The following is a 27,994-nucleotide window of genomic DNA, read 5'->3' as shown; positions in this document are numbered from 1 at the left end:
ATGTCTCCCTAAAATGTATAAAAACAAGCTGCACACTGACCACCGTACGCACATGTTCTCAGGATCTCCTGAGGACTGTGTCACAAGCCACTCATCACTCATATTTGGCTTAGAATAAATATCTTCAAATATTTTACAGAATTTGACTCTATGCATCGACAGTCCTGAACTCTGCTTTTGTAGTGTGAGAACCCACATATTAAATAGGATCCTTCTTGATCTTCAATATGCTTGGAGAACAGAAATCTGAACCAACAAATAGCAAAGGCCACAGCACAAAATTTATTGAGATTATTTACTAAATAATTCATATACATCCAACATCACTGAATGGAAATAACTTAATTTTTAAAAATAAGCAAGGCTTAAATTGGGGTCTTTCAAAAAACTCAAAAAATTCTTGGTGACTGTATCTTTAACAAATGGAATGACAAAACTAGTTAAGTCCGATTATCTCAATCAACTCCAAAACTCAATGTTGCCAACATGTTTTTCTACTTAAAAGCAAACAAAAAGCAAAGCCTCATAATTTAGTAATTACCATGTTTCTTGGTTTCTGTTCTCAAATGCTACGGAAAGATATCTGAGGAAAGGAAGCAAAGCACCTAGTCTCAACAGTCCTTCAAAACTTTAAGGTTGCTTTCACAATCTCACTATAAATACTTAGATTCCTATCTGACAGATTTCTTGACTTATGTGAGTAGGAATGCTCTCGTAAACCTTAGTCTTTACTCTTGCTTCACACTAGAGTTGTTTGATTAAACCACCTCTGTATTTGCTGGACTGCAACACTAGATAAGAACTCATTCCTATCTCTTCCAAGAAACCAAGATAATCTCAATACGAATTTTGGTGGCCAGTATGTTACAGTACTTAGCAATACTTTGTTTTCTAATGGCAAGTATGTTGAAAAATTTATCATTAATAAGTGAATTTCATAACACATAGAAATGATTCTATTAAAATATAAAAACATCCATTAACTTGTCCTCACTATTTCCAGTGACTTTAAATATCAAATCTAATTATACAAAGACAAAATTATTTGCCCTATTTGATCCTGTGTACCAAATGACGTAAGTGCTGAAAATAAGAAACATTTTAAGATTTTAAATCTCATGTTAAGAATCTTGGATACCACTTAGCATTGGTGACAGAGGGAAAAAAAAGTAAGGCGAAAACAAATTTCTCAGAGATTTTTAAAGGAAGAATTGATGTAAAAGAATATTCCTTTGGACTCTATAGCCTTTTAAAAATCATTTATCTTTTGGTGCTTCAACATGATGCCAAACAAGAATCTAATGAATAAAAATAGCAAGGAAGGGAATCAAACATTTATAAGATATATTTATTAATTTTCTGACCAAAGTGCAATGATTTTTATATCTTTTTAAACAAATAACTATGAAAAAATACTCAAGAAAATAAAACACAAATGGGAAATTGAACTAGATTGCTTCTTCTAATTAATCCTAACCTTTTATTAAGTCTAGAAAACAAAGAAAAAAAACTTTTGAAGTGTTACTAAAATGCTAACTGAATCATTTTAGCATAAATCTAGCCACATGCATTTCAAGGTTCCACTGCTAGGAATTTTGTTAAGATCAGCTGAATCATGAATAATACTATATAACAGAGTATAAGGAACACAAGCATTAGATGTGATCCTTGCCCCATACCCTTAGATTATGTCAGAATAAAGCTGACAATTCTGTCAGGCTCTGAACCCCTAGTGCCCCCAACCCAAATCTTGGAAGCAAAGAATATGCCCTGTCATACAACTTTGTACAAGTTGTAGTAAAACAAAGCTTAAGTTTTTTCACCTTTCTATAGTAAATGGTCAGTTATTTGATAAATACTAAAACGCTGCTAAGAATCCATTTTGAGTTTGTTTACCAAACACATTGTGCAAGAACTGACTACACAAAAAGTTCCTTTGAAATTTGGTCCACAAATTCACTTAAGGTTGGAAATTTAAAACTTGCAAGAAAAAGAGGAAGTGGGTATCCCTAAATCCTAACATGTTGTGATTACTAAAGGGATATATATGCGTACTAAAAAGTTTTGCTCACAGAAGGCACAAACTATAAAAGGGATATTCTTTTTGAATTAAAAACTAGCTGATACCCTTCTTTGTTTAGTGAGCACCATAACTAAGATGAAGTTAAACCTGAATTCACTGTCTACTCCTGTGACCAGAAAAAAGAACATAAAAAATTAACTTTGTTTTACCATGTACTTTCCAGCCACTAATTGAGATGTAGTTATGAAAGATTAAAATTGCCTTAAAAAGGGGTCATGATAGCAGCTATCAAAGCAATATTCAAGCATGATTTCAAGGATGCTTTCAGGTTGAGAATTAGCCTTCCTTGTCGAAAATCTGCACAACTTCATCAAAAACCTGTAAAGGAAAAAGATGATAACAATTTTAAAAGCAGGCACTGTTAAAATACCATACAGTTAAGTTCTTATTAAAAACAATCAAATTTGGCTGGGCATGGTGGCTCACATCTGTAATCCCAGCACTTTGGGAGGTCGAGGCGGGCAGATCACTTGAGGTCAGGAGTTCAAGACCAGCCTGGCCAACATGGTGAAACCCCGTCTCTACTAAAAATACAAAAATCAGCCGGGTGTGGTGGCAGGCACCTGTAATCCCAGCTACCCAGGGGGCTGAGGCAGGAGAATTACTTGAATCCAGGAGACGGAGGTTGCAGTGAGCTGAGATCATACCACTGCACTCCAGCCTGGGCAACAGAGCAAGACACTGTCTCAAAAAATATATATAAATAAAATAAAATAAAAAATAAAGACTCCATCTCCAAACAAGATCACATAAAAAAAAATCAAATTTACATTAATTTTCAAAATGAATCATTTTTTAAAATCACATAATCTATTTTACTTTAGACAGTAATATTATATAAATAATACATATAAAATTATGACTATATTACATTCAATTAGTGCTTTTAGGACAAAATATTCTTGATAGGCTACCAATAATTTGATAAAATACACACTGAAGTGGCTTATCTTCTTAGTTCTGATTCTGAAACACAGTTTTCTCATGTATTACATCACCTCTATACAAAGTGTGAATGGATTAAAAAAAGATTCCCTGAATCTTCTTCCCCGGGCCACTCTTTTTTATCTTATGACTATAAGAGGATGAAGATTCAGGGAATCGGGGAAAGGGAGGTTAGGTTCATTAAGAGACACTAGAAATTTTGTTGGGCTTGCAAACCACAATTCAGAGATCACTATTTATGAAAAAAGAGAGAAGTGGTAAGTCATGGAAACCTTCCACCTGTGGTGCTATTTGTTCTGTGGCAGAAATAAGAAGCCTGGAGCTCTAGAGCTAGATGACTTGCCATTCATGTGATCCAACTCACATTTCTTAAAATACCAGTTTTCTAGTGCTTGGGAGCAAGTTCAGAATTCATAAACCACCCATTTCTTATGAAGAACAAGTGTGAAGTTATACACCTCATTTTAGGTTTTACTCAGATAGGGAAAAAAAACCCTAATTTTTCATTTAGTCCCCAATGTCTTCTTTTCATTTTTTTTTTTTTTTTTAAGAGACAGAGTCCCAGTATGTTGCCCAGGCTGGTCTCGAACTCCTATGCTGGGATTATAGGCATGAGCCACCATGCCCGGCCTCCAGTGTCTTGAAAAACTAATCTGTGATAGTATTTCTTTTTCTCCTGCCTACCCCAAAACAAATAATCACGTTTTTATTTGACATTTTTTTTTAAAGACAGGCTAGGAACACTTACTTCATCAACAGATTTAGAAGCATCTATTTTCTTGACTTTCCCCATTTCTTCATATAAGTCAATAATTGGCTTTGTTGACTGAAGGTATGTCTGAATTCTGCAAAAGTAAATATTGCAAGGTTCTAAGTATCTATCCTTTCTTCTATATGTTATAGACGAGCTCACAGAACACTGGATCTGCCCCGACCGATTGACTTAACATCTTAAACAAGCCATTTTACTTGTTTAAATGTGACTCTTTTTTTCCTATACCAAATAGGGCAGGTCTGGGATTGAAGTGGTTGTATGTAAAAAGTGCAAAGTACCTCTTTTCCAAGCTCTCTCTGTTGTCATCACTCCTACCACTACTCTTTCCCCTCTCAAGACATCGTTCAATGCAGATCTAAAAAGAGATATAAAGTTATCAAAAACATAAAGATACGAATTTGCCATTCTTTTAACCTGAAAAGAATACAAGAGTTTAAAGAGATGACCAAAAAAACCCCTGCAATAAACCCAGTGTGTCTAATTCATTAATCAACATGCAAAGTCCTTTTAAAATTAAACATGTAGTTCAATTTATATAAACTAGGTTAAATAAGTACAGAGCATAATAAGAATTCATTCATGACTCAGTTTTTCCTGTGTATTTCTTTTCAAACTGCAATAAAAAGATCTGTATGTGTATGGTCCCATCTCAGATATATTATTAACTTATTAGGTATGAATTACATGCCTCAAATTTTGTTTCATTTTTGCCTGCTTTTTGATAATTCCATAAATTTGCAAATATTTGAGTCAACATATTTGCATTTGAATAAAGCATCCCTTGTTAATTGTGAATAAACATTCCTTAGTTATAAAGCTGTGGTAACATTCTAAAGTTAACTTTGAAGGGTAAATGAAAACATATTTTTGGGGGTTGGAAGGAGTTGCATTTTAAAACAATGCAAAAGGCCAGGCACGGTGGCTCATGCCTGCAATCCCTGGGAGGCTCTGCACTCTGGGAGGCTAAGGCAGGTGGATCACCTGAGGTCAGGAGTTTGAGACAAGCCTGGCCAACATTGCAAAACACCGTCTCTACTAAAAATACAAAAATTAACTAGGCGTGGTGCGCACGCCTGTAATTCCAGCTACTTGGGAGGCTGAGGCAGGAGAACTGCTTGAACCTGGGAGGTTGCAGTGAGCCGAGATCGTGCCACTGCACTCCAGCCTGGGCAAGAAAGTAAGACTCCATCTCAAATAAAATGGGAAGGAGAGAGGGAAGGAGAGAGGGAAGGAGAGAGGGAAGGAGAGAGGGAAGGAGAGAGGGAAGGAGAGAGGGAAGGAGAGAGGGAAGGAGAGAGGGAAGGAGAGAGGGAAGGAGAGAGGGAAGGAGAGAGGGAAGGGAAGGGAAGGGAAGGGAAGGGAAGGGAAGGGAAGGGAAGGGAAGGACACAAAGGCCGCAGCAAGTCTCTCCACCAGAGGCACATTTACAGTTCAACCTAAGAACAGTCAACTTCCTTCAAGGTACTAACTACTTCAGGCTTCTTAATTAAATGATTCTGAGAAATGTATTTAGTTATTCAAAAGTATGTCTGACTTCGTTATTAGAACTACCAGAAAGAAAAGTACATTTTTTTTGCTTTTTTCAAGATCATTTCACTCTTAAGACAAATCAGGCTATCCTGTACGTTTCTTTTTTTTTTCTTTTTTTGAGACAGTCTTGCTCTGTCGCCCAGGCTGGAGTGCAGTGGCGCAATCTTGGCTCACTGCAACCTCCGCCTCCCAAGTTCAAGCAATTCTCCTGCCTCAGCCTCCCAAGTAGCTGGGATTATAGGCGTGTGCCACCACGCCAGGCTAATTTTTGTATTTTTAGTAGAGACGGGGTTCCACTATGTTGGCCAGGCTGGTCTTGAACTCCTGACCTAAGGTGATTGCCTGCCTTGGCTTCCCAAAGTGCTAGGATTACAGGCGTGAGCCACCATACCTGGCCCCGTATGTTTCTTTAAAACAGAAAGTTTTCCCAACTTCTCAGAAACGTGTTTCTCTTCCAGTAAACAACACCCTAAGGCAAGATACTCTTTGATAATAATGTCTACCTAAGAAAGTAGTTCAGCTTCTTACCTAATATTATTATGTATGTCAATTCTTATTTTTTAAAAATCAAAACTGATTCTTTTTATTTTGAAAATAAAGGAAAATTTAGCTCCCCAAGGCTGCTAATGCCAAATAGTTTTTAATACTCCAACAGCAAGACAGTGCTGTTCTGTCCATCCAATCCACCAATTCAAAAAACACTGCTGCCAATATAAAATGTAAGTTAAAAAATCCTTTGTTTTTTTCCAATAGTTGACTAACAGTTGCTTAAAGCCTATGTGGGCAGATGAAGATTTTCATTACCTCATTATTACAGTCAAAAAACAGAACGAAAGATACATCTGCCTTCCCATCCATGGTCTTGTTCCAACCTTGAAGGTTGTCTTGATTTCTTGGAAACCCATCAATCAAGAATTTATTCTTCTGAGCATTGGCAGCCATTGTCTGATCCATTTCCTAAAGGAAAAAGAAGATGTAGGTTCAATACTACATTAACAAAATGAAATTTCTCAAGCATGGCAGTGTATACATGGGTGTTTGTTTTATTATTATTATTATTTAAACCCTAAGTAAAGGGTGGAGGGTACATAGCAAAAAAAGACTAGAAGGAAATCTATCAATGTATTAACATGGTTGCCTCGAGCTGGTGTGGTTATGGGTATGTGCTCCTCTCACAACCATCTCATTTTTACACAAAATTTTTTTTTGTGGTTTCCAAATTTTCTACAGTTAAGTATATGTTACTTTCACATACACATTCACAAAGTTATAAATAAACAATAAAAGCAGCAATAAGAGGAAAATAACCATTAACCATTATCTTTGCTCCAGCAACTGGAGACCCTGTCTTGTGTTCCCTTTGCTCTTCCCAAGTCGTTTTGCTGTAGTGGAAAGTATATTACTTCTACAGGTGCTCAACTCTGCTATTCATGTAATTCAAGTCCAACAACACAAAGCTTTGGACAAATATAAAAGACCATTAGCATTAATTATTAATGTAGGATAAAATACTTTTTAATGGAAGCTAATTAAACCCAAATGTCACTGGCTGCCCCAAAACAAAGGGAACAAAAGAACACATTCAGAAAGATAGGAAGAACAACCCATTTCACCATCCTCTTCCAAAGCGTGAATTTAGGTAGAATGTGGGAATATGTAAATAGGAGACAGAAATCTCTAATCTCCAAATCCTTGCCACTTCAATCACCACAGGATAAGCGCAAATACATGACTGTAATAAACCTTAGAGGAGCCTCTATTCCAAAGCGAACTGACGTTCAGTACTGTCCATGTTCAAACTTCCCTGGTTCCTCAAGAACAATGGCTGTCAGGACCCATGATCCCTTTATCTGAGAATTGGTTTTAACCTATAATCTAGCTTCTTTGATATTTGCAAAACTTCAGCAGAATGCTTTTGAGCCTCTGCTATAGCCTTTCTACCACAACTATGGTAGCGGAAGATATCTGAAAAACGCACATCCATATCATACTCATTCAGCATACACTCATTGGAGGTCTACGATCAAGGAACATGAAGAGCAAGGTCATGACTCTTGTCCCTGGGGGGAGTCACAGTTGAGTGCATGACAAATATGTATACATACATGTGCTAAGTTCTATAATCAAGTATGCAAAGGATGCTATAGTAAAACAAAGAAGTCAGCACAAACTGCAAGGAAACTGCCAAAGAAAACTTTTCCAAAGAAGTGGCAATGGAACTGAATCCTGAATAATGAAATGGCACGTGTAGGCAGACAGGGATCAGTGTCCTCCAGATAGTGGAAACTGGAAATATAAATGAGAAAGCAAAACTGCTTAAATGAATCTATTAGCTGGCACAACTGACTCTTAGGATATGTGTGGAGAGTGGTGGGATATATGACTGGAAAGTAAGCAAGGAGTAAGACTAATGAAGAACTTTGTATGGGACACTAAGGAGTTTGAGTTTTATTCTGGAAGCAATACAGGAACATTTAAGAATTTTAAGCAGTAAAATAATAGGCTCATATTGCCTTTTAGAAAAAAAATCACTCTGACTGCACTGAAGAGGATGAATCAGAAGGGGACAAAGATGGATTAAAAGCAAAAAGACTAATTAGGAGTCTCTACTGATAGTCCAGATAAGAAAAAAAGAGGATGTGGCCGGGTGTGGTGGCTCATGCCTATAATCCCAGTACTTTGAGAGGCCAAGGCGGGTGGATCATGAGGTCAGAAGTCCAAGACCAGCCTGGCCAAGACGGTGAAACCCCATCTCTACTAAAAATACAAAAATTAGCTGGGCATGGTGGCTGGTACCTGTAATCCCAGCTACTCAGGAGGCTGAGGCAGAGAATTACTCGAACCCAGAAGGTGCAGGTTGCAGTGAGCCGAGATTGTGCCACTGCACTCCAGCCTGGGTGACAGAGCGAGACTCTGCCTCAAAAAAAAAAAAAAACAAAAGAAAAAAAGATGTGAACTAAGGTGACAGTAACGACAGAGAAGAGACTAACAGAAGAGGATTAAAAGAAAGATAATTGGAAAGATATGCTCACTGAATGGATTTGGGAAAGTGAGGAAGAGGCAGGAGATATAGATTGATTCCCAGATTTCTGCCTTGAGTAGCTAGGTAGATGGTAGAACCATTAAGCAAGACGAGAAGCAAAGGAAGATCACATTTTAGAGAATACACTCAGCCTCTGACATGCTGATTTTGAGGCACTTGTGAGACATTCAGATAAAGGCCTAGTAGTTAGGTAATTAAAAATATATGTCTGGAATTCAAAACAAACATTTTGTTTTAGAGCTATAGACTTTAGCAACATTAGCATAGTGAAAGCTTTGGGTATGGCTAAAACCATCCAGAAAGAAACATATAAAATGAGAGCTGAAGAAGACCAAGTATAAAACCCTGAGAAGCATCATGGTTTTGGAAACTTGCAAAAGAATAACTATTAAAGAGGATTGAGAAATAGCAGTCACTCAGTAGGGAGAAGAAAAAGAGATGCTGTCATAAAGAACAAAAGAGGAATGATTTTCAAACACACTGATCAGAGTTAACTACTACAAGAAAAATAATGACTAAAAGTATTATTTGATAGAGATCATTGGTAACATGCAAGAGCAGCTGCAATGGAGATGGAAACAGAATCTGACTGCAAAGGGTTAAAAAGTAGAGAGTGAAAAAGTAAAAACCATATAGTCTGCTCTTTCATAATGCTTTCTCTGCTTTATAGAGCAGAGAAAGGACATTAGAGGAGGGAATGGGTAGAGAGGATTTGTTTATTTTAGAATGGAAGCAGGTTACTTCAACCTCTGAGACAAGACTAAGAAAGTGTTTATGAGCCACTTTTCATCCCCAATGTCTTTAGTTCCAACCAGATGCTTATATAGTTCTTTTCCTTCAGGCTTCAGCTATTTCTTATTGTTCCCAATATTGCACTTCTTTTTCTCCCTCACTGTTCTTATATGTGAAAATACCTGTTAATGATTATAGTTTTAGGAATCTAGAATGAAAAGTTACCTAGTAAATACAAGGTGTCTGTTTTTCAGATGTGACATTCATTCATTCATTCATTCATTCATTCATTCATTCGAGACGGAATCTCACCCTGTTGCCCAGGCTGGAGTACAGTGGCTTGATCCCGGCTCACTGCAACCTCCACTCCTGAGTTCAAGTGATTCTCCTGCCTCAGCCTCCCGAGTAGCTGGGATTACAGATGCCTGCCACCACTCCTGGCTAAATTTTTTTTTTTTTTTTTTTTTTTTGTATTTTTAGTAGAGATGGGGTTTCACCATGTTGGCCAGGTTGGTCTTGAACTTCTGACCTCGTGATTCACCCACCTTGGCCTCCTAAAGTGCTGGGATTACAGGTGTGAGCCACCATGCCTGGACTTTTTTTTTTTTTTTAAAGAGACGGAGTTTCACTCTGTCACCCAGCTTGGAGTGCAGTAGCATGATCTCAGCTCACCAAAATCTCTGCCTCCCAGGTTCATGCGATTCTTCTGCCTCAGCCTCCCAAGTAACTAGGATTACAGGTGTGTGCCACCACACTTGGCTAATTTTTTATATTTTTTGGTAGAGACGGGGTTTCACCATGTTGGCGAGACTGGTCTCGAACTCCTGACCTCAAGTGATCCCCCTGCCTCGGCCTCCCAAAGTGCTAGGATTACAGGCATCAGCCACTGCACCCAGCCTCAGATGTGACATATTTTAGTTTTGAAAGCTATTAAGTCTTAGCATTTCACATTGAAGCTGGTAATGCACCAGAAAAGTAGACACCATGGCTGAGCAAACATCAATGATGAGAAGGACGTGGGTTAAAAAAGAGAAAGGGCCATGCGCGGTGGCTCACGCTGTAATCCCAGCACTTTGGGAGGCCGAGGAGGGCGGATTATGAAGTCAGGAGAGCGAGACCATCCTGGCTAACATGGTGAAACTCCGTCTCTACTAAAAAATTTTTTTAAAATATTCGCCAGGCGTGGTGGCGGGCGCCTGTAGTCCCAGCTACTCGGAAGGCTGAGGCAGGAGAATGGCGTGAACCCGGGAGACGGAGCTTGCAGTGAGTTGAGTTTGCGCCACTGCACTCCAGCTTAGGCGACAAAGCGAAACTCCATCTCCAAAAAACAAAAACACGAGAAAGAAGAAAGAAAGAGGTTTAGGGGCCAGGCACGGTGGCTCACGCCTGTAATCCCAGCACTCTGGGAGGCTGAGGCAGGCAGATCACCAAGTCAAGAGATCGAGACCATCCTGGCCAAAATGGTGAAACCCCGTCTCTACTAAAAATACAAAAATTAGCTGGGCGTGGTAGTGTACACCTGTAGTCCCAGCTACTCTGGAGGCTGAGACAGGAGAATCTCTTGAACCCGGGAGGCAGAGGTTGCAGTGAGCCGAGATTGCGCCACTGTACTCTAGCCTGGCGACAGAGTGAGACTCTAACTCAAAACAAAGAAACAAAAAAGAACAAAAGAAAGCAAAAAAGAAAAGGGAACAGGGGAGGGAGGATAAAAGAAGAAACAGAAATGGAAGAGAGTAACTGTCTGAATGTTGGGAAGAAAGGACCAAGTGCACATAAATGGATGTTAAGTTGAGCTACAGGTGATCCTAAATCAAAGTAGAGAATCCTTGCCATGGTCCGATTTCTTCCCAGGTGAAAGCAAAGTTTCTAGTTCTGCCATTCTCAAGCATAACCACCTTCCACAAGCAAGAAATTCAATACTCTGAGCCACGTGTGGTGGCTCTCTCCTGTAATCTCAGCACTTTGGGAGGTCGAGGTGAGAGGATCACTTGAGCCCAGGAGTTCCAGCCTAGCCTAGGCAACATAGTGAGACCCTGTCTCCACAAAACATAGAAAAAAATTAGTTGGGTGTGGTGGCATGCACCTGTAGTCCCAGCTGTTCAGGTGGCTGAGGTGGGAAGATGGCTTAAGCCTGGAGGGTTGAGGCTGCAGTGAGCTGTGATCAGGACACTGCACACTAGCCTGGGTGACAAAGACACTGTCTCAAAACAAAACAAAACAAAACAAAACTTTTGATATTTTTCATTACACATATGAAAGGTGGATTTATTTTTATTATTAATGTTGTTTGTTTATTTATTTTGAGAGAAGGTCTCACTATGTTTCCCAGGCTGGACTTGAACTTCTGGGGTCAAGCAATCCTTCTGCCTCAGTCTCACAAGCAGCTGGGACTACAGGCATATGCCACCATGCCTGGCTTTTTAAAAGAATTTTTTGTAGAGATGGGGTTTCACTAGGTTGTTCAGGCTGGTCTTGAATTCCCAGTCTCCAGTCATCCTCTTGCCTTGGCTTCCCAAAGTGCTGGGATTACAAGTATGAGCAACTGCCTGGCCAAAAGGTAAATTTAATTTCTTGTTTCTTCGCTGGTTTGAACTGGTTGGCATTCATTCACACTCCTTACCCTCTTTAATAAACTGATGGTTATCTCAACTGGTACAATCTTTCCTTCTTTAATGTACTTTTCAATAAGTTCACCATACTGTGAATCTGGGTTCTTCCTTTCATCACGAAGCAGCTCTCCTGCAGAAAGGTGTGTGTAGCCATATTTCTGGAAGAAGCACACATAGGAAAAATATCAGAATTCATTCAACCCAGTGGTGGGACTATACTTTTTTTCCTTTTGTATTAATTTTTAATTAATATAGAAATATTCTAATTTTTCTACAATAAAGAAGTTTTGCTTGTATATTAAATAATAAAGAAAAATTTAAGATATTTCACATAATCCAGTTTCTTAATGGGTATCTTTATTCTTCATAGCTATAATGTTCATGTAAATATATCCTGGCTGGGCACAGGGGCTCATGCCTGTAATTCCAACATTTTGGGAGGACGAAGTGGGTGGATCATGAGGTCAGGAGTTCGAGACCAGCCTGAACAACATGGTGAAACCCTGTCTCTATTAAAAATACAAAAAATTAGCCAGGTGTGGTTGCGGGTGCCTGTAATCCCAGCTACTCGGGAGGCTGAGGCAGAAGAATGGCTTGAATCTGGGAGGCGGAGCTTGCAGTGAGCCGATATCGCACCATTGCACTCCAGCCTGGGTGACAGAGCAAGACCCCGTCTCAAAAAAAAAAAAAAAAAAAAGAAGAAGAAATGATCAAAAGTGTATTTTATTAAAGTTTTTTTTTAAAAAAAACTCCCATCATTTACAGAAAATAGAAATAAGTACAAAATTGTTTAACTCCTTAAACTCAATTTAAAATTATTCCCACACCATTTATAAATGCCTACTTTAATCACTGAGTATATACAAACTTCTGAAAGTTGGGTGCAGAAAGAACTTTATAAAAACTGAGGTGTGACCTATTTTCCCACTTACTATAGACCCTTTTTGAAAAGCATTTTTCAACTACTATCCACAAAATTTTACGGCAACTTTATTTCCCAGTTTATTTTGACTCCTACTTGGAACTCTTTGCGTGACAAATGCTCTACTCTGGTCTAGAGATTATAGCATGTGGTAATATTGAATAAATGCAAAGACAAACAGTACTAAACAATGGCAAACACTCAGTGAAACACCAACAATATACAGAACACTCTGTAATGCTCTACTGTATGAACATATACATTTAGAAGCCCAGTTAGTAATTTAGAAATTAGAACACAGTTTGCTTCCTGACATGGGAGAGTTCAATTTTGCAGGCTTTATATTGCATTAAAATGGATGTTGGGTCTGGTATCACTTTAGGTGATGGCTCACGCCTGTAATCCCAACAGCTGGTGAGGCCAAGGAGTGAGGATCACGTGAAGCGAAGGAAGGAGGATTGCTTGAGACCAGGAGTTCAAGTCCGGCCTGGGCAACACAGGGAGACTCCATCTCTATGAATAATTTTTTAAAAATTAGCTGGGCGTTGTAGTGCATGCCTATGGTTCCAGCTACTCAAAAGGCTGAGGCAGGAGGATTGCCTGAGCCTGGGAGATTCAGGCTGCAGTGAGCCGTGATCATACCACCGCACTCCAGCCCAGGCAACAGAGTGAGACTGTGTCTCAAGAAAATAAATAAATAAATGAGAAACTAGTTGGAAATTGTAGATATATACAAATAATCTTTTAAAAAATAATTTAGCTGGCATGGTGGCTCATGCCTATAATCCTAGTGCTTTGGGAGGCCAAGGCAGAAGGACTGCTTGAGGCCAGGAGTTCAAGACCAGCCTGGGCAACACAGCAAGACCTCGTCTCTACAAAAAATTTTATTTTTTGTTGTATTTTATTACTGATTGATTGACTGAGATGGGGTCTTGCTCTTTCACTCAGAGTGGAGTGCAGCAGCACAATCACCATTCACTGCAATCTCAACCTCCTGGGCTCAAGCGATCCTCCCACTTCAGCCTCCTGAGTAGCTGGGACTACAGGAATGTGCCACTACACCCGGCTAATTTTTATTTTAATTTTTTTATAGAGATGGGGTCTCACTATGTTGCCCAGAATGGTCTCAAACTCCTGGTCTCAAGCAATCCCTTAACCTCTGCCTCCCAAAGTGCTGGAATTATAGGCAAGAGCCACAGCACATGGCCTCTACAAAAAAATTTTTTTAATTTAAAAAATAATAATTAGGGGCCAGGCGTGGTGGCTCATGCCTGTAATCCCAGCTACTCAGGAGGCTGAGGCAGGAGAATCACTTGAACCCAGGCAGCAGAAGTTACAGTGAGCCAAGATCACGCCACTGTACTCCAGCCTGGGTGACAGAGTGAGACTCCATCTCAAATAATAATAATTATTATTATTATACAGTTTATCAAAAAGAAAAAAACAACCTTACTTGCAAAGTCCAAGGAAACAAAGAATTCAAATGAATATAAAGATGTCAAACCTATACACAGGTGTTTCATGTTTTCATCCACATTCCATTTTTGTAAATTATCTATTTACCAGCTTTTTATACTATATTTTTCTTAAGGATTTTGCTAATAATGTTTTCCTCTTGCCACAGTTACAGCAACAACAAAAAAGCAACTATCACTTACATATAAGTTATTATGGTATTTTAATAATAGCTAGACTTTAAAGAGCATATTTTCAAAACATTCTGCTGTAACTAAGTAATCACTGAAGCCAATTTTGAGGAAAGCAAGAATAGGTATTTTCTAGCCTTAACCAAAACTTTTTCACATTCTCTGAAATTTCCTTGCAATTAAAACTTCGTGGGTAACTAACAACAGTCTTAAGAGCAACATTCAAAACCACAGCAACTTACAAATACTGTAGCTACAATTATAAGCTACTATTGAACTAAAAATAGTAACTTTTTTTGTTGTTGTTCAGACAGGGTCTTGCTCTGTCGCCTAGGCTGGAGCACCATCTCTACTCACTGCAACCTCCGCTTCCCGGGTTCAAGCAATTCTCGCACCTCAGCCTCCTGAGTAGCTGGGATTACAGGCGCCACCATGCCTGGCTAATTTTTGTATTTTCAGTAGAGACAGGCTTACCATGTTGGCCAGGATGGTCTCCATCTCCTAACCTCAGGTGATCTGCCCACCTCGGCCTCCCAAAGTGCTGGGATTACAGGCACGAGCCACCACGCCTGGCCTAAAGGTAGTAATTTTCTAGTGACAAATATATACACTCAATTCACTTAGAATAAGTGCCTAAAATTTTAACTGAAATTTCTCCTTTAAGAAGTTGAGGCCGGGCGCGGTGGCTCAAGCCTGTAATCCCAGCACTTTGGGAGGCCGAGGCGGGCGGATCACAAGGTCAGGAGATCGAGACCATCCTGGCTAACACGGTGAAACCCCGTCTCTACTAGAAAATACAAAAAACTAGCCGGGCGAGGTGGCGGGCGCCTGTAGTCCCAGCTACTCGGGAGGCTGAGGCAGGAGAATGGCGTGAACCCGGGAGGCGGAGCTTGCAGTGAGCTGAGATCTGGCCAGTGCACTCCAGCTTGGGTGACAGAGCGAGACTCCGTCTCAAAAAAAAAAAAAAAAAAAAAAAAAAAAAAAAAAAAAAAAAAAAAGAAGTTGAAAAACAATTCAATAACCTTTACGAATCATGCACTAAGATTTGGAGGGAGAAAAAAACACCATGTTCACAACAAGTACAAAATGGCATTCTATTTTACTACAACTAGGCAAATGTTGACAACTTTATGGGGTCAAATCTCAAACTATATCTTGTTCAATTTCTCTCTTTTTTTTTTTTTTGTTTGGAGACAGGGTCTCACTATGTCACCCAGGTTGGCGTGCAGTGGCACAATCTCAGCTCCCTATAACCTCCATATATATATATATGTGTGTGTGTGTATAGTTTGTTTGAGACTGTCGCCCAGGCTGGCATGCAGTGGCACAGTCTTGGCTCACTGCAAGCTCTGCCTCCTGGGTTCACGCCATTCTCCTGCCTCAGCCTCCCGAGTAGCTGGGACTACAGGCGCCCGCCACCACACCCGGCTAATTTTTTTATTTTTAGTAGAGACAGGGTTTCACCATGTTAGCCAGGATGGTCTTGATCTCCTGACCTGGTGATTCGCCCACCTCAGCCTCCCAAAGTGCTGGGATTACAGGCGTGAGCCACCACGCCCAGCCATATATTTATATTTTTAAGATACGATAATATATTATAAATTTTAAACTATATTACAAATTTTATATATTATATATCATAAGTTATATGATATAAATTGTATAATATATAATATATGAAAATGTAATTTATATATTATACATTATATGAACTTCTATATGTTTTTTAGAGTCTTGGTGTCTCTAAATATATATATAAATATATGAATATATAAAACTGTATATATACACACACACATATATAGTTTTTTTTATATATATATAAAAAACTATTAGGTGTCCTTCAGATTTACCTCTGTGAAGCATTGAAGACTAAGGTTATGTTGCATTCTCCATAAGACTACTAAACCTTAAAATCTTTTTTTTTTTTTTTTTTTGCCATGAACCCATATCTAAAGAGAGAGCCTTAAAATCTAAATGCTGGTTACATGCTGTCAACAATCTACCTTCACCCAAACACCCCAAAATGCTGCAGGTACTATGGCGCGGCGGGGAGGCAGTCATCCAGATGCACCAGTCTGGTGCCTGCTGCAAACAACAGCTTTAGAGCCCACAACATCCCGGCAACACTTTATGTAAGTCTATTATCTGTTTCAAAACATTTCTTTTTTTTTTTTCTTCTTTTTTTTTGAGACAGAATCTTGGTCCATCACCTAGGCTGGAGTCCAGTGGTGCAATCTCGGCTCACTGCAACCTCTGCCTCCTGGGTTCAAGCGATTCTCCTGCCTCAGCCTCCCAAGTAGCTGGGACTATAGGCACCCGCCACCATGTCCAGCTAATATTTGTATTTTTAGTAAAGATGGGGTTTCATCATATTGTCCAGGCTGGTCTTGAACTCCTGACCTCATGATCCGCCAGCCTCAGCCTCCCAAAGTGTTGAGATTACAGGTGTGAGCCACCGTGCCTGACTGGTTTTTTGTTTGTTTTTGAGGTGGAGTCTCACTTTGTTGCCCAAGCTGGAGTGCAGTGGCGCAATCTGGGATCACTGCAACCTCCGCCTCCAGGGTTCAAGCGATTCTCCTGCCTCAGCCTCCCAAGTAGCTGGTACTACAGGTGCCCACCACTGCACCTGCCACCATGCCCAGCAAATTTTTTAATGTTTAGTAGAGACAGAGTTTCACCATGTTGGTCAGGCTGGTCTTGAACTCCTGACCTCAAATGATCCGCCCGCCTTGGCCTCCCAAAGTGCTGGGATTACAGGCCTGAGGCACCACACCCGACCTCAAAACAGTTCTAATAGTACTTTTACCAATTACAGACAATCTCTGACTTAAGATGGTTCAATTTAGGATTTTTCGACTTTACAACGGTGTGAAAGCATACACATTCAGTATGCTCCTCATTTATGATGGGGGTTACCTCCAAATCCATCGTAAACTGAAAATACTGTATTGTAAGTTTAAAACACACTTTGACTTACTACACAACCACATTTTAAGTTGAGGAACATCTGTAATGTAAATAAGACATCTGATAAGGATTTTCCAGAAAAAAAAAATACCTGCCATCCCTGGGGAATTTACTTTCCTTTGACTATAAGAATACACTGCCCAGATATTTACTGGCCAACTTTTTAGAATTCCTTCCAGGCCCACCCATAGAGGTTAGAAAAAAGGGTTTTTCCTATAATCACAAAGGAAGCTTATCATTAAGAAAAAAATTATGTCTAGTGGGAGAAAGCTGAGTATAACATCTGACTTAAATTGCTAGTGGATTCCTAATCTCATTTTTAGTTTGCTCTCAAAGTATCTGTAAATGTGTGCATTGCATTTGACCATGCATATTTCATCGCAAATCCACATATTAAAGTATGGAAGTTCTCAATGAAGCTAAATATTTTCTTAAGTAGAAAGCTTTTGCAGAAAACCTCCAAATTAGCGTGAAGCATGTTTCTTTTTCTAATTAAACAGTAATATTTTAAATCAGCCAGGCATGGTTGCACGCGCCTGTAATCTCAGCTACTCAGGAGGCTGAGGCAGGAGAATGGCTTGAACCCGGGAGGCGGAGCTTGCAGTGAGCTGAGATCGCGCCACTGCACTCCAGCTTGAGCAACAAGAGTGAAACTCTATCTCCAGGCCAGGTGCAGTGGTTCCGGTGGTTCACGCCTGTAATCCCAACACTCTGGGAGGCCAAGGCGGGCGAATCACCTGAGGTCCGGAGTTCAAGACCAGCCTGGCCATGGTCAAACCTCGTCTCTACTAAAAATACAAAAAATTAGCCGGGCGTGGTGGTGTTTGCCTGCAATCCCAGCTACTCTGAAGGCTGAGACAGGAGAATCGCTTGAACTGGGATGCAGAGGTTGCAGTGAGCCGAGACTGAGCCACTGGACTCTAGCCTGGGCAACAAGAGGAAACTCTCTCAAAAAAAAAAAAAAAAAAAAAAAAGGCCGGGTGCAGTGGCTCACACCTGTAATCTCAGCACCTTGGGAGGCCAAGGCAGGCGAATCACCTGAGGTCAGGAGTTCAAGACCAGCCTGACCAACATGGAGAAACCCTGTTTCTACTAAAAATACAAAATTAGCCGGGCATGGTGGCGCATGCCTGTTATCTCAGCCACTCAGGGGACTAAGGCAGGAGAGGTGGAGGTTGCAGTGAGCCAAGATCGCGCCATTGCACTCCAGCCTGGGCAACAAGAGCAAAACTCGGTCAAAAAAACCAAAAAACAAAAAAGTAATATTTTTAAAGCTTATATACTGGAAAGGAGAAAAAGGAAGGATATAATCCATTCAACTGCAGACAATTACAACATTTTCCTCATTTCATTTTCCTCAATGTTTTTTCCCTTGTGATCTGAAAGACCAAAACAGACATCTCTTTATCAACTAAGATGGACCCTAAGGTTAAGGAAACACAAGTTGTTTACAGGTCCGGGATTCAGGGCCTGCCTGGCAAGGCAAATTTTATTTTATTTTATTTTATTTTTGAGACGGAGTCTTGCTCTGTCGCCCAGGTTGGAGTGCAGTGGCCGGATCTCAGCTCATTGCAAGCTCCGCCTCCCGGGTTCACGCCATTCTCCTGCCTCAGCCTCCCATGTAGCTGGGACTATAGGCGCCCGCCACCTCGCCCGGCTAGTTTTTTGTATTTTTTAGTAGAGACGGGGTTTCACCGTGTTAGCCAGGATGGTCTGGATCTCCTGACCTCGTGATCCGCCCGTCTCGGCCTCCCAAAGTGCTGGGATTACAGGCTTGAGCCACTGCGCCCGGCCTGGCAAGGCAAATTTCTAAATGCCTACAGATACAAGAAAAAATCACACTCCTGCAAATTATCAGGCCCCTCCTAACTCTGATTTACAACCAAGACCACTATAACTGTGATTGGACAGAGGACCAGCCTCAGAAACATTCTTTTCTGATATGCAGCTGCAGATCTTAAGCCAGTTTCAGCCACTTTACAAAGGTTGCACAAAAACTTCTCTTTGTGTCCTATAGTTTGCCCTTTGACATAAAGAGCCAAATTCCACCTTCTTTTATTTATGTATTTATTTTTGAGATGGAGTCTTGCTCTGTCGCCCAGGCTGGAGTGCAGTGGCGCAATCTCGGCTCACTGCAACCTCCACCTCCTGGGTTCAAGCGATTCTCCTGCCTCAGTCTCCAGAGTAGCTGGGATTACAGGCGTGCGCCACCATGCCCAGCTAAGTTTTGTATTTTTAGTAGAGACAGGATGGTCTTGATCACTTGACCTCATGATCCGCTGGCCTTGGCCCCCCAAAGTGCTGGGATTACAGGTATGAGCCACTGCACCCAGCAGTTCCACCTTATTTTAATGCTAAAAGCCCACCCCAAAGTAAACATGGGATGAATGTTACATATATGTTTATCCATTGCACATGTGCCCAATTCTCCTCGTAAATACGTATAGCCTTTCTCCCAAACCGGCTTCATATTTAAGACTACTATATAATATTAGACCAAGTGAAGCGTAAAACCCAACCTGCCCGTCTCCTCCGCAAAGATGGAGCACAATCTATGCCAGAGACTCTCTACCCAGTATGCAAACTGATATCATACTACGTAGCCATCCTGGTGGTCTTTTGGATGACAACATCCATGTAAGAAAACCTTAATTCAGGCAACACTTCAACTGACTGTAAATCCGTAAGTATTTGCTGTCTACAAAGTGCCAAGCAATGTGCTGATACAGAGGATGTAAAATGGTTATATTAACAAAGAATGCAATAGTGACTTGGATCTATAAAATGACTTGAGCCTCACTACTAATTAATAAACGCAATTCTTTATATTTGAATAACTTAAAATCTTTAATGACTTGATGACTGTCTGCTTGGGGAAGTTGCTTCTTCAGAAGCAATGGCAAGAAAATAGAATAAATAAAACTTAAGAGTGAGTTAGAAGTCACTAAAGAGATTGTTTCCTCATCTGTGTAAGGCCTAGATGTCCCTCTAACATTTTACAGATGGCTTCTCAGATAATAGAGGATTACAGTATCTGACTTACATGCCAAATGGACCCTATAGAAAAAGTACACTGGAATTTTCACCCTCTAATTTTATTCTGTAATTGCTCAATTCTAGTATTTTTATTTATTTTAATTCATCTCAGCCATTTTGAATCAATTTGCATTCCCTACATTAGAAGGAATGGAAAATGATCAAAGATGAAGACCAGGCTTAGAAACCTTCAGGAAGTCCAGGAGCTCAGAGGCAATAATTTGAAAACTTCCAGAATTAATGGATAGGCACAGAGGTCTTGTTACTCTTAGGAAACGCTCACTTAGTCTTGTTAATTAAATGATAAATTCTTAATGTCACTGTAGAACATACAAGTTACATACTCATCTTATTTCTAGGAAGCAGCAGTATCTTAAGTCTCTCATGTATCACTACAACCCAGATATTGTTGCAGGTGGTCTAAAAGCCTAGGAATCAGTTAATTCAGTTCTTAAGAGAATACTTGGAGAAAGGCACACAGCAAAGGTAACATGAATCTTTATATACATCAAATCACTCAGATGAAGCCCTAACCTCTTCTATTTCTCCTTATAAAAGAAGGGTTTCAGGCTGGGTGCGGTGGCTCATGCCTATAATCCCAGCACTTTGGGAGGCTGAGGCGGGTGGATCACTTGAGGTCAGGAGTTCGAGACTAGGCTAGTCAACATGGTGAAACCCCATCTACACAAAAATACAAAAAAATTAGCTGGGCGTGGTGGCAGGTGCCTGTAATCCCAGCTACTCAGGAAGCTGAGATAGGAGAATCGCTTGAACTCAAGAGGCAGAGGTTGCAGTGAGCTGAGATCATGCCTTTGCACTCTAGCCTGGGTGATGGAGCACGACTTCATCTCAAAAAAAAAAAAAAAAAGAAAGAAAGGTTTCTTAACAACCACTAAACAGGCCAAATTGTACTTCTTTCTTATTTTTTATTTTTATTATTTAGAGACAGAGTCTTACTCCGTCACCCAGGCTGGAGTGCGGTGGCACGATCTCAGCTTACTGCAAGCTCTGCCTCCTGGGTTCACGCCATTCTCCTGCCTCAGTCTCCCAAGTAGCTGGGACTACAGGTGTCCACTACCACGCCCGGCTAATTTTTGTATTTTTAGTAGAGGCGGGGTTTCACCGTGTTAGCCAGTATGGTCTCGATCTCCTGACCTTGTGATCTGCCCGCCTCAGGCTCCCAAAGTGCTGGGATTACAGGCGTGAGCCACAGCACCCAGCCTGTACTTCTTTCTTATTATAAAAAGGTAAATAACATTAAAATGAGGATATCATTCACCTAGGGAATTTCAAAAAAAAGAAAGTTGGCCAAAAAGATTCAACTGCTTGAAAATGCAACGTGTAAAGCACCTCATCATGAAATAATCACATTTTAGTATCTCAGGTGCTCTTTAGGAACTAGAATTTATTTGAATTTAAGAATCAACACCAGAAAAATGTACAAAGGAGACAAAATTCCAAATAATAGTATTAAGCAAACATAACATTTGAGCATTCGCAAAATTATCAACCAAATGGGGAAATATATTTAGGGAAACACAAAGAACTCAGCAAAGATCACAAGAACCTGAACCTTACATGAAATCACACACTCAGAACACTGAACTAGAGTGCTTAAGATTTTATAACTAAAACTAAAGTTTTATACCTCTGTCACAACCCAGTGTGACAGTGGGTAATTTAATCTTTCTTAGATCTGTTTGTTTATAAAACAGAAATAATATGCATGCTACCAAAAATGACATCTACACATACTATACTATACTATACTATACTATACTATACTATACTATACTATACTATACTATCAGCCACAGCAAAATATCATTATTAGATGTCCCAACTAGAAGCATCTCTTGAAGAACAAACTCCTAAAAACAGGGACTACACTACTAGATTTAAGACCTCCTAAGAGTGACTGGGCACTGTGGCTCACGCCTGTAATCTCAGCACTTTGGAAGGTCAAGACGAGAGGGTTGCTCGAGGCCAGGAGTTTGAGATCAGCCTGGGCTAAATAGCAAGATGTCATCTCTACAAAAAAAGAAAAAATTAGCCTGGCATAGTGACGCGCACCTGTAGTCCTAGCTATTCGGAAGGCTCAGCCAGGTGGGTAGCTTGGGCCCCAGGAGTTTGAGGTGGCAGTATGCTATAACTGTGCCACTGCCCTCTAGCCTGGGAAACAGAATGAGACTCTGTCCTTTAAAAAAAAAAAAAGAAAGAAACCTACTATGACAGCACTGAAGATAGGTCAGAGAAGAGATAGACAAACTCATACAGGTTACTCCTAGACCAAAGTCCAAAATAATCAGTGGTTTAACTACAAATCACACACCAATAAAGGAACAGAAATACCAAACTGGCTCAATATCAATATTATGTGCTATGGTTTGAATGTGCCCCAAGTTCCTCCCTAATGTGGCAGTGTTGGGACGTGGGGCTTAATGAGAGGTGTTTGGATCACGGAAGCCCCACCCTCAAGAATGGATTTCTGCTTGGATTCTATTTGACATAAAAAAGAATGCACTGGCTGGCATGGTGGCTCATGCCTTTAATCCCAGCACTTTGGGAGGCTGAGGCAGGTGGATCATTTGAGGTCAGAAGTTGAAGATCAGCCTGACGAACATGGCGAAACCCTGTCTCTAATAAAAATACAAAAATCAGCCAGGCATGGCGGCAGGTGCCTGTAGTCCTAGCTACTTAGGAGACTGAGGCAGAAGAATCACTTGAACCTGGGAGGCGGAGGTTGCAGTGAGCTGAGATCACACCACTGCACTTCAGTCTCCGCGACAGAGCGAAACTCAGTCTCAAAAGAAAAACAAAGAATGCATTAATGCCATTATCACGGAGTGGGTTCCTTGTAAAAGGATGAGTTTGGCTGCCATCATGGGATGACACAGTGAGAAGGCCCTCACCAGATGCTGGTGGTGTTTAGGAATAAATGTAAAACTAAATGTGTAAGAATTATATGAAGAAACTAAAAACACTTTAGTGTAGGACAAATAAAATCAATATTATAAAAAGAAGGCAGACCAGGCACGGTGGCTCATGCCTGTAATCCCAGCACTTTTGGAGGTGAAGGCATGCGGATCACTTGAGGCCAGGAGTTAGAGAACAGCCTGGCCAACATGGTGAAACCCCATCTCTATTAAAAATACAAGAATTAGCCTGGCATGGTGACACACATCTTTAATCCCAGCTACTTAGAAGGCTGAGGCACAAGAATTGCTTGAACCTGGGAGGTGGAGGCTGCTGGGAGCCTTGATTGCACCACTGCACTTCAGTCCAGGTGACAGAGCAAGACCCTGTCTCAAATAAATAAATAAATAAATAAATAGAAGGCATTCTGTATTACTAGATAGAAAAATTCATGCTGTAATTATTCAGTTCTCCACAAATTAATCAATAAACTTATGGCAACTTCAAGCAAACTTTGATTGGGATTTGTCTTTTTGTATTAAATGAAACTTGGTAAGTTGATTCTCAAACTTTTCAGAAAGAGTAAATGTGAGTAAATGGCCAAAACTGAAATAATATTAACAACAAATGAGGACTTGTCCCACCACGTGACATAAGATTTTATAAAACTACAGCAAGTAAAACAGGGTGGTACTGGTATAAAAATAGACAAATAGAACAATGAAACTCAAGAGAGTCCAGAAATAGACCCAAGTATAAATAAGAATTCAACAAGTAATAAAAGCACCTACAATAGGTGGAGAAAAATGAACTATTTAATAAATGATACTTGTGCAACTGGCTATCCATCTGGGAAAAAATAAAATTAGATCTCTGCATTACACTATAACAAAACTAGGCCGGGCGCGGTGGCTCAAGCCTGTAATCCCAGCACTTTGGGAGGCTGAGACGGGCGGATCACGAGGTCAGGAGATCGAGACCATCCTGGCTAACACGGTGAAACCCCGTCTCTACTAAAAAAAATACAAAAACTAGCCGGGCGAGGTGGCGGGCGCCTGTAGTCCCAGCTCCTCGGGAGGCTGAGGCAGGAGAATGGCGTAAACCCGGAAGGCGGAGCTTGCAGTGAGCTGAGATCCGGCCACTGTACTCCAGTCCAGGCGACAGAGCGAGACTCCGCCTCAAAAAAAAAACAAAACAAAACAAAACTAAACTAAACTCCAGGTGAATTAAAGTTCTAAAACACACAAGTAAAAACCCTATGACAGTACTAGAGGAAAATAAACTGAGACAGGAAAAGACATCTTGCTTGGCACTAAACGAGAACCAAAACAGCTAGGATTTATGTTTGACCACATCAATAATAAAACTTTTGAACAAAGAAAGGCATGACAAGTATAATCAGATAATAAGTAACAGCCTGGAGGAAAATATTTTCACTAGACAAAGGTGATGGGATACTATATATTGCATATGAAGAGATTCTGGCTGGGCGCTGTGGCTCATGTCTGTAATCCCAGCACTTTAAGAGGCTGGGATTACCACTACACTCCAGCCTGGGCAACAGAGCGAGATTCCACCACAAAAAAAAAAAAAAAAAAAAAAAAAGGCCGGGCACAATGGCTCACACCTGTAATCCCAGCACTTTGGGAGGCCAAAGTGGGTGGATTACGAGGTCAGGAGTTTGAGACCAGCCTGGCCAATATGCTAAAACCCCGTCTCCACTAAAAATACAAAAATTAGCTGGGCATAGTGGCACACGCCTGTAGTCCCAGCTGCTTGGGAGGCTGAGGGAGAAGAATCGCTTGAACCCGGGAGGCAGAGGTTGCAGTGAGCCAAGATCGCACCACTGACTCCAGCCTGGGTGACAGAGCAAGACTCCCTCTCAAAAAAAAAAAAAAAAATTAATTAATTAATTTTGAAAAAGGCCAGGCATGGTGGCTCATGCACCCAACACTTTGAGCCACTGGGCATGGTGGTTCATGCTAGTGAGGCCAAGGTGGGCGGATCACCTGAGGTCAGGAGTTCAAGACCAGCCTGGCCAACATAGCAAAACCCCGTCTCCACAAAAATACAAACATTAGCTGGGCATGATGGCGTGTGCCTGTCATCAGCTACTTGGGAGGCTGAGGTGGCAGAATCACTTGAATCTGGCAGGCGGAGGTTGCAGTGAGCCGAGATCATGCCATTGTACTCCAGCCTGGGTGACAAAGACTCCATCTTAAAAAAAAAAAAAAAGACAATGTGATTCCATTTTCCACTGGATTAAAAGTAAAAATTTTCTAAAACTAATTGTTCATAAAATTAATATAAAATAAAATGTTATATTCAGCAATGGTAAGAATACAAAGAAACCAGTATCTTCATACTTCATAGAAGTATAAATCAGTTCAGTCTTTCAAAGGGCAATTTATTTAAGTTCATTCAATCGAAGTTTAAGTTTGCTCAAACTTTGACTCAGTAATTCCATTTCTAGGAGTTATGCTACTGTTGCACATGTGCACAAAGACATATGTACATGAATGCTCACAGCAGTGTCATTTGTAAACAAATGTCTATGTCCACCAAAACAAATCTAAACTTCCACCAATATAGGAATGGCTAAATAAACTATTGTGTACATTATGAAGTGGAACAATCTGTATGTGCCCATATAGAATGCTCTCCAAGTTATACTGTTAAGCAAAAAAAAAAAAAAAAAAAGCAAGTCACGAAACAATAAGCAATGTGTATGTGCATACACGTGTGCATTATATCTGAGTATAAATACATCCAAAAAGGACCAGAAAGGCACGCACACAAAAACCTGACAAATGACTACAGAAGGAGAGTAGGATGAGATTAAAGAGAACTTTCATTTTTTACTTTGTGTACTTTAAAATTGTTTGAAATTTTTACAATAAACACATATACATAAAAACTTCTAACATTGTAGTTTTAAAACAGCATGCACTATCCATACATCTTTATTTATTTATTGAGGCAGGGTCTTGCTCTGCTGCCCAGGCTGGAATGCAGTGGCACAATCACAGCTCACTGCAGCTTTTACCTCCTGGGCTCAAGTGATCCTCTTGCCTCAGCCTCCCACGTAGCTAGGACTACGGGCATGCCATCATGCCTGGCTAATTTTTTTACTTTTTTATTTTTTGTAGAGATGGGGTTCACCATGTTGTCCAGGCTGGTCTCAAACTCTGGGCTCAAGCAATCCTTCCACCTTAGTCTCCCAAAGTGCTGGGATTACAAGACTGAGCCACCATGCCCAACCTATACCTCTTTAAAAGGTAAATATCAGGCCAGGCGCAGTGGCTCACGCCTGTAATCCCAGCACTTCGGGAAGCAAAGGCGAGCGAATCACTTGAGGTCAGGAATTCGAGATCAGCCTGGACAACACGGTGAAACCCCGTCTCTACTAAAAATAGAAAAATTAGACAGGCATGGGGGCGGGTGCCTGTAATCCCAGCTACTTGGAAGGCTGAGGCAGGAGAATTGCTTGATCCTAGGAGGCCGAGGTTGAAGTGAGCCAAGATCGTGCCACAGCATTCCAGCCTAGGTGACACAGTGAGACTCCATCTCACACAAAAAAAGGTAAGTATCACAAGGAAAGATTGATAATTTAAATGTTTTATTAACATCAAATCCTAAGAGCACAGCAAAATAAAATTCACTCGTCTCACATTAGGTAAGGATAAGAATCCCAATATAAAAACCACCATTTGATATTAAGAAAAAAGGGAAACAGGACCTGCACAATCAAAAACTTATTTAAAATTTAAAACTAAGTCATGATAGAGAATAGCAGCTCTGGAGACATATTGGTGAACTGCTCTAAATCCAAAAATCAATTCAAGTGTTTAGATAAAAATTTTTCTGGAAAGTGATCCACTCCTTAAACAAAAGAGAAAAATAGTATAATATAGTAACACAGAAACATACTGCATGGGCATGAAGTCAAGAGTTACAGAAGGAGACAGAAAACAGTCCAGTTTTATAGCCTAGAAACAGATGGAAATTTAGAGACATACTCAGTTGAGAGGCTCCATAAGGTATAGCAGCAAAAGTTTAAAAGGAAACATATTTCAATGAAGCTCTCCTCCAGACATTAGAGTTCAAAATTACAAGCAAGATATTCTGGAAATGCCACTTCTATGGCATAGACAATATAAGCATACTACCCTTAGTCTCCAAAATAACCCATTGGAGCACTTTCAGAACTTTATTGTGCCAAGTAACCTCTCTTAATTGACTTTTTAGAAAAAAATCAGCCACTGCTTAGATAACAAAGAATCACCTTCATTGTTACTCCAATAATCTGTGCTAATAGAAGTGTGAGAAAAATCATTATTTGGCTTTAAAAAGTAGTATTTTTTTAAAAATTCTGGTATAAAATTTACCTTCATAAGTATATTTTGCTCAATCTAAAATTAAAGTCAGTTTAGTGATATACATTTTTCAACAATATTGCAATCAAACCACAGCCCAGCACGGGATTTCATGAAGACCATAAATAACTGTACCCATTTCTATGATGTAGAGCAGACTACATGAGCCTCTTGATTCTTGATTAGGGCCTAACTTCATCAAGGAAAATGACCTAAGAAGTGGTAATCTTATGGAAAAATTTTCCATATTTTCTTTCCTGTCACGACTACACAATAGAAAAAGCACTGAAAACCATTTACAAAATAGGCAACTTTTTGCTTAATGGGCATCCCACTAATCTGATTTAATTAACTTGAACTCAATTATGCTCTGGAGCTGGTCAAAGAAGTAATGAGAACCTGTGACCCCCT

The 27,994-nt window shown here is 40.2% G+C and overlaps 1 protein-coding gene across 1 annotated transcript in view; it reads right to left on the bottom strand.

Moving 5' to 3' along the window:
* Positions 1–259: 259 nt before the first annotated feature.
* Positions 260–27,994, bottom strand: part of CMPK1 (cytidine/uridine monophosphate kinase 1) — a 43,815-nt gene continuing 16,080 nt past the window's right edge. The window contains exons 2-6 of the mRNA XM_010356880.2: positions 11,729–11,875; positions 6,138–6,290; positions 4,082–4,158; positions 3,777–3,873; positions 260–2,401 (exon numbers count right to left, since the gene is read on the bottom strand). Coding sequence (XP_010355182.1) covers positions 2,360–2,401; positions 3,777–3,873; positions 4,082–4,158; positions 6,138–6,290; positions 11,729–11,875 — 516 coding nt within the window. The 3' untranslated portion in view covers positions 260–2,359. The remainder of the gene's footprint in view (positions 2,402–3,776; positions 3,874–4,081; positions 4,159–6,137; positions 6,291–11,728; positions 11,876–27,994) is intronic.

Source organism: Rhinopithecus roxellana, chromosome 12 (genome assembly GCF_007565055.1).
Source record: "Rhinopithecus roxellana isolate Shanxi Qingling chromosome 12, ASM756505v1, whole genome shotgun sequence".
Taxonomy (NCBI): domain Eukaryota; kingdom Metazoa; phylum Chordata; class Mammalia; order Primates; family Cercopithecidae; genus Rhinopithecus; species Rhinopithecus roxellana.
Note: the sequence above shows the minus strand (reverse complement) of the source record. Positions and strands in the feature narration are given on the sequence as shown.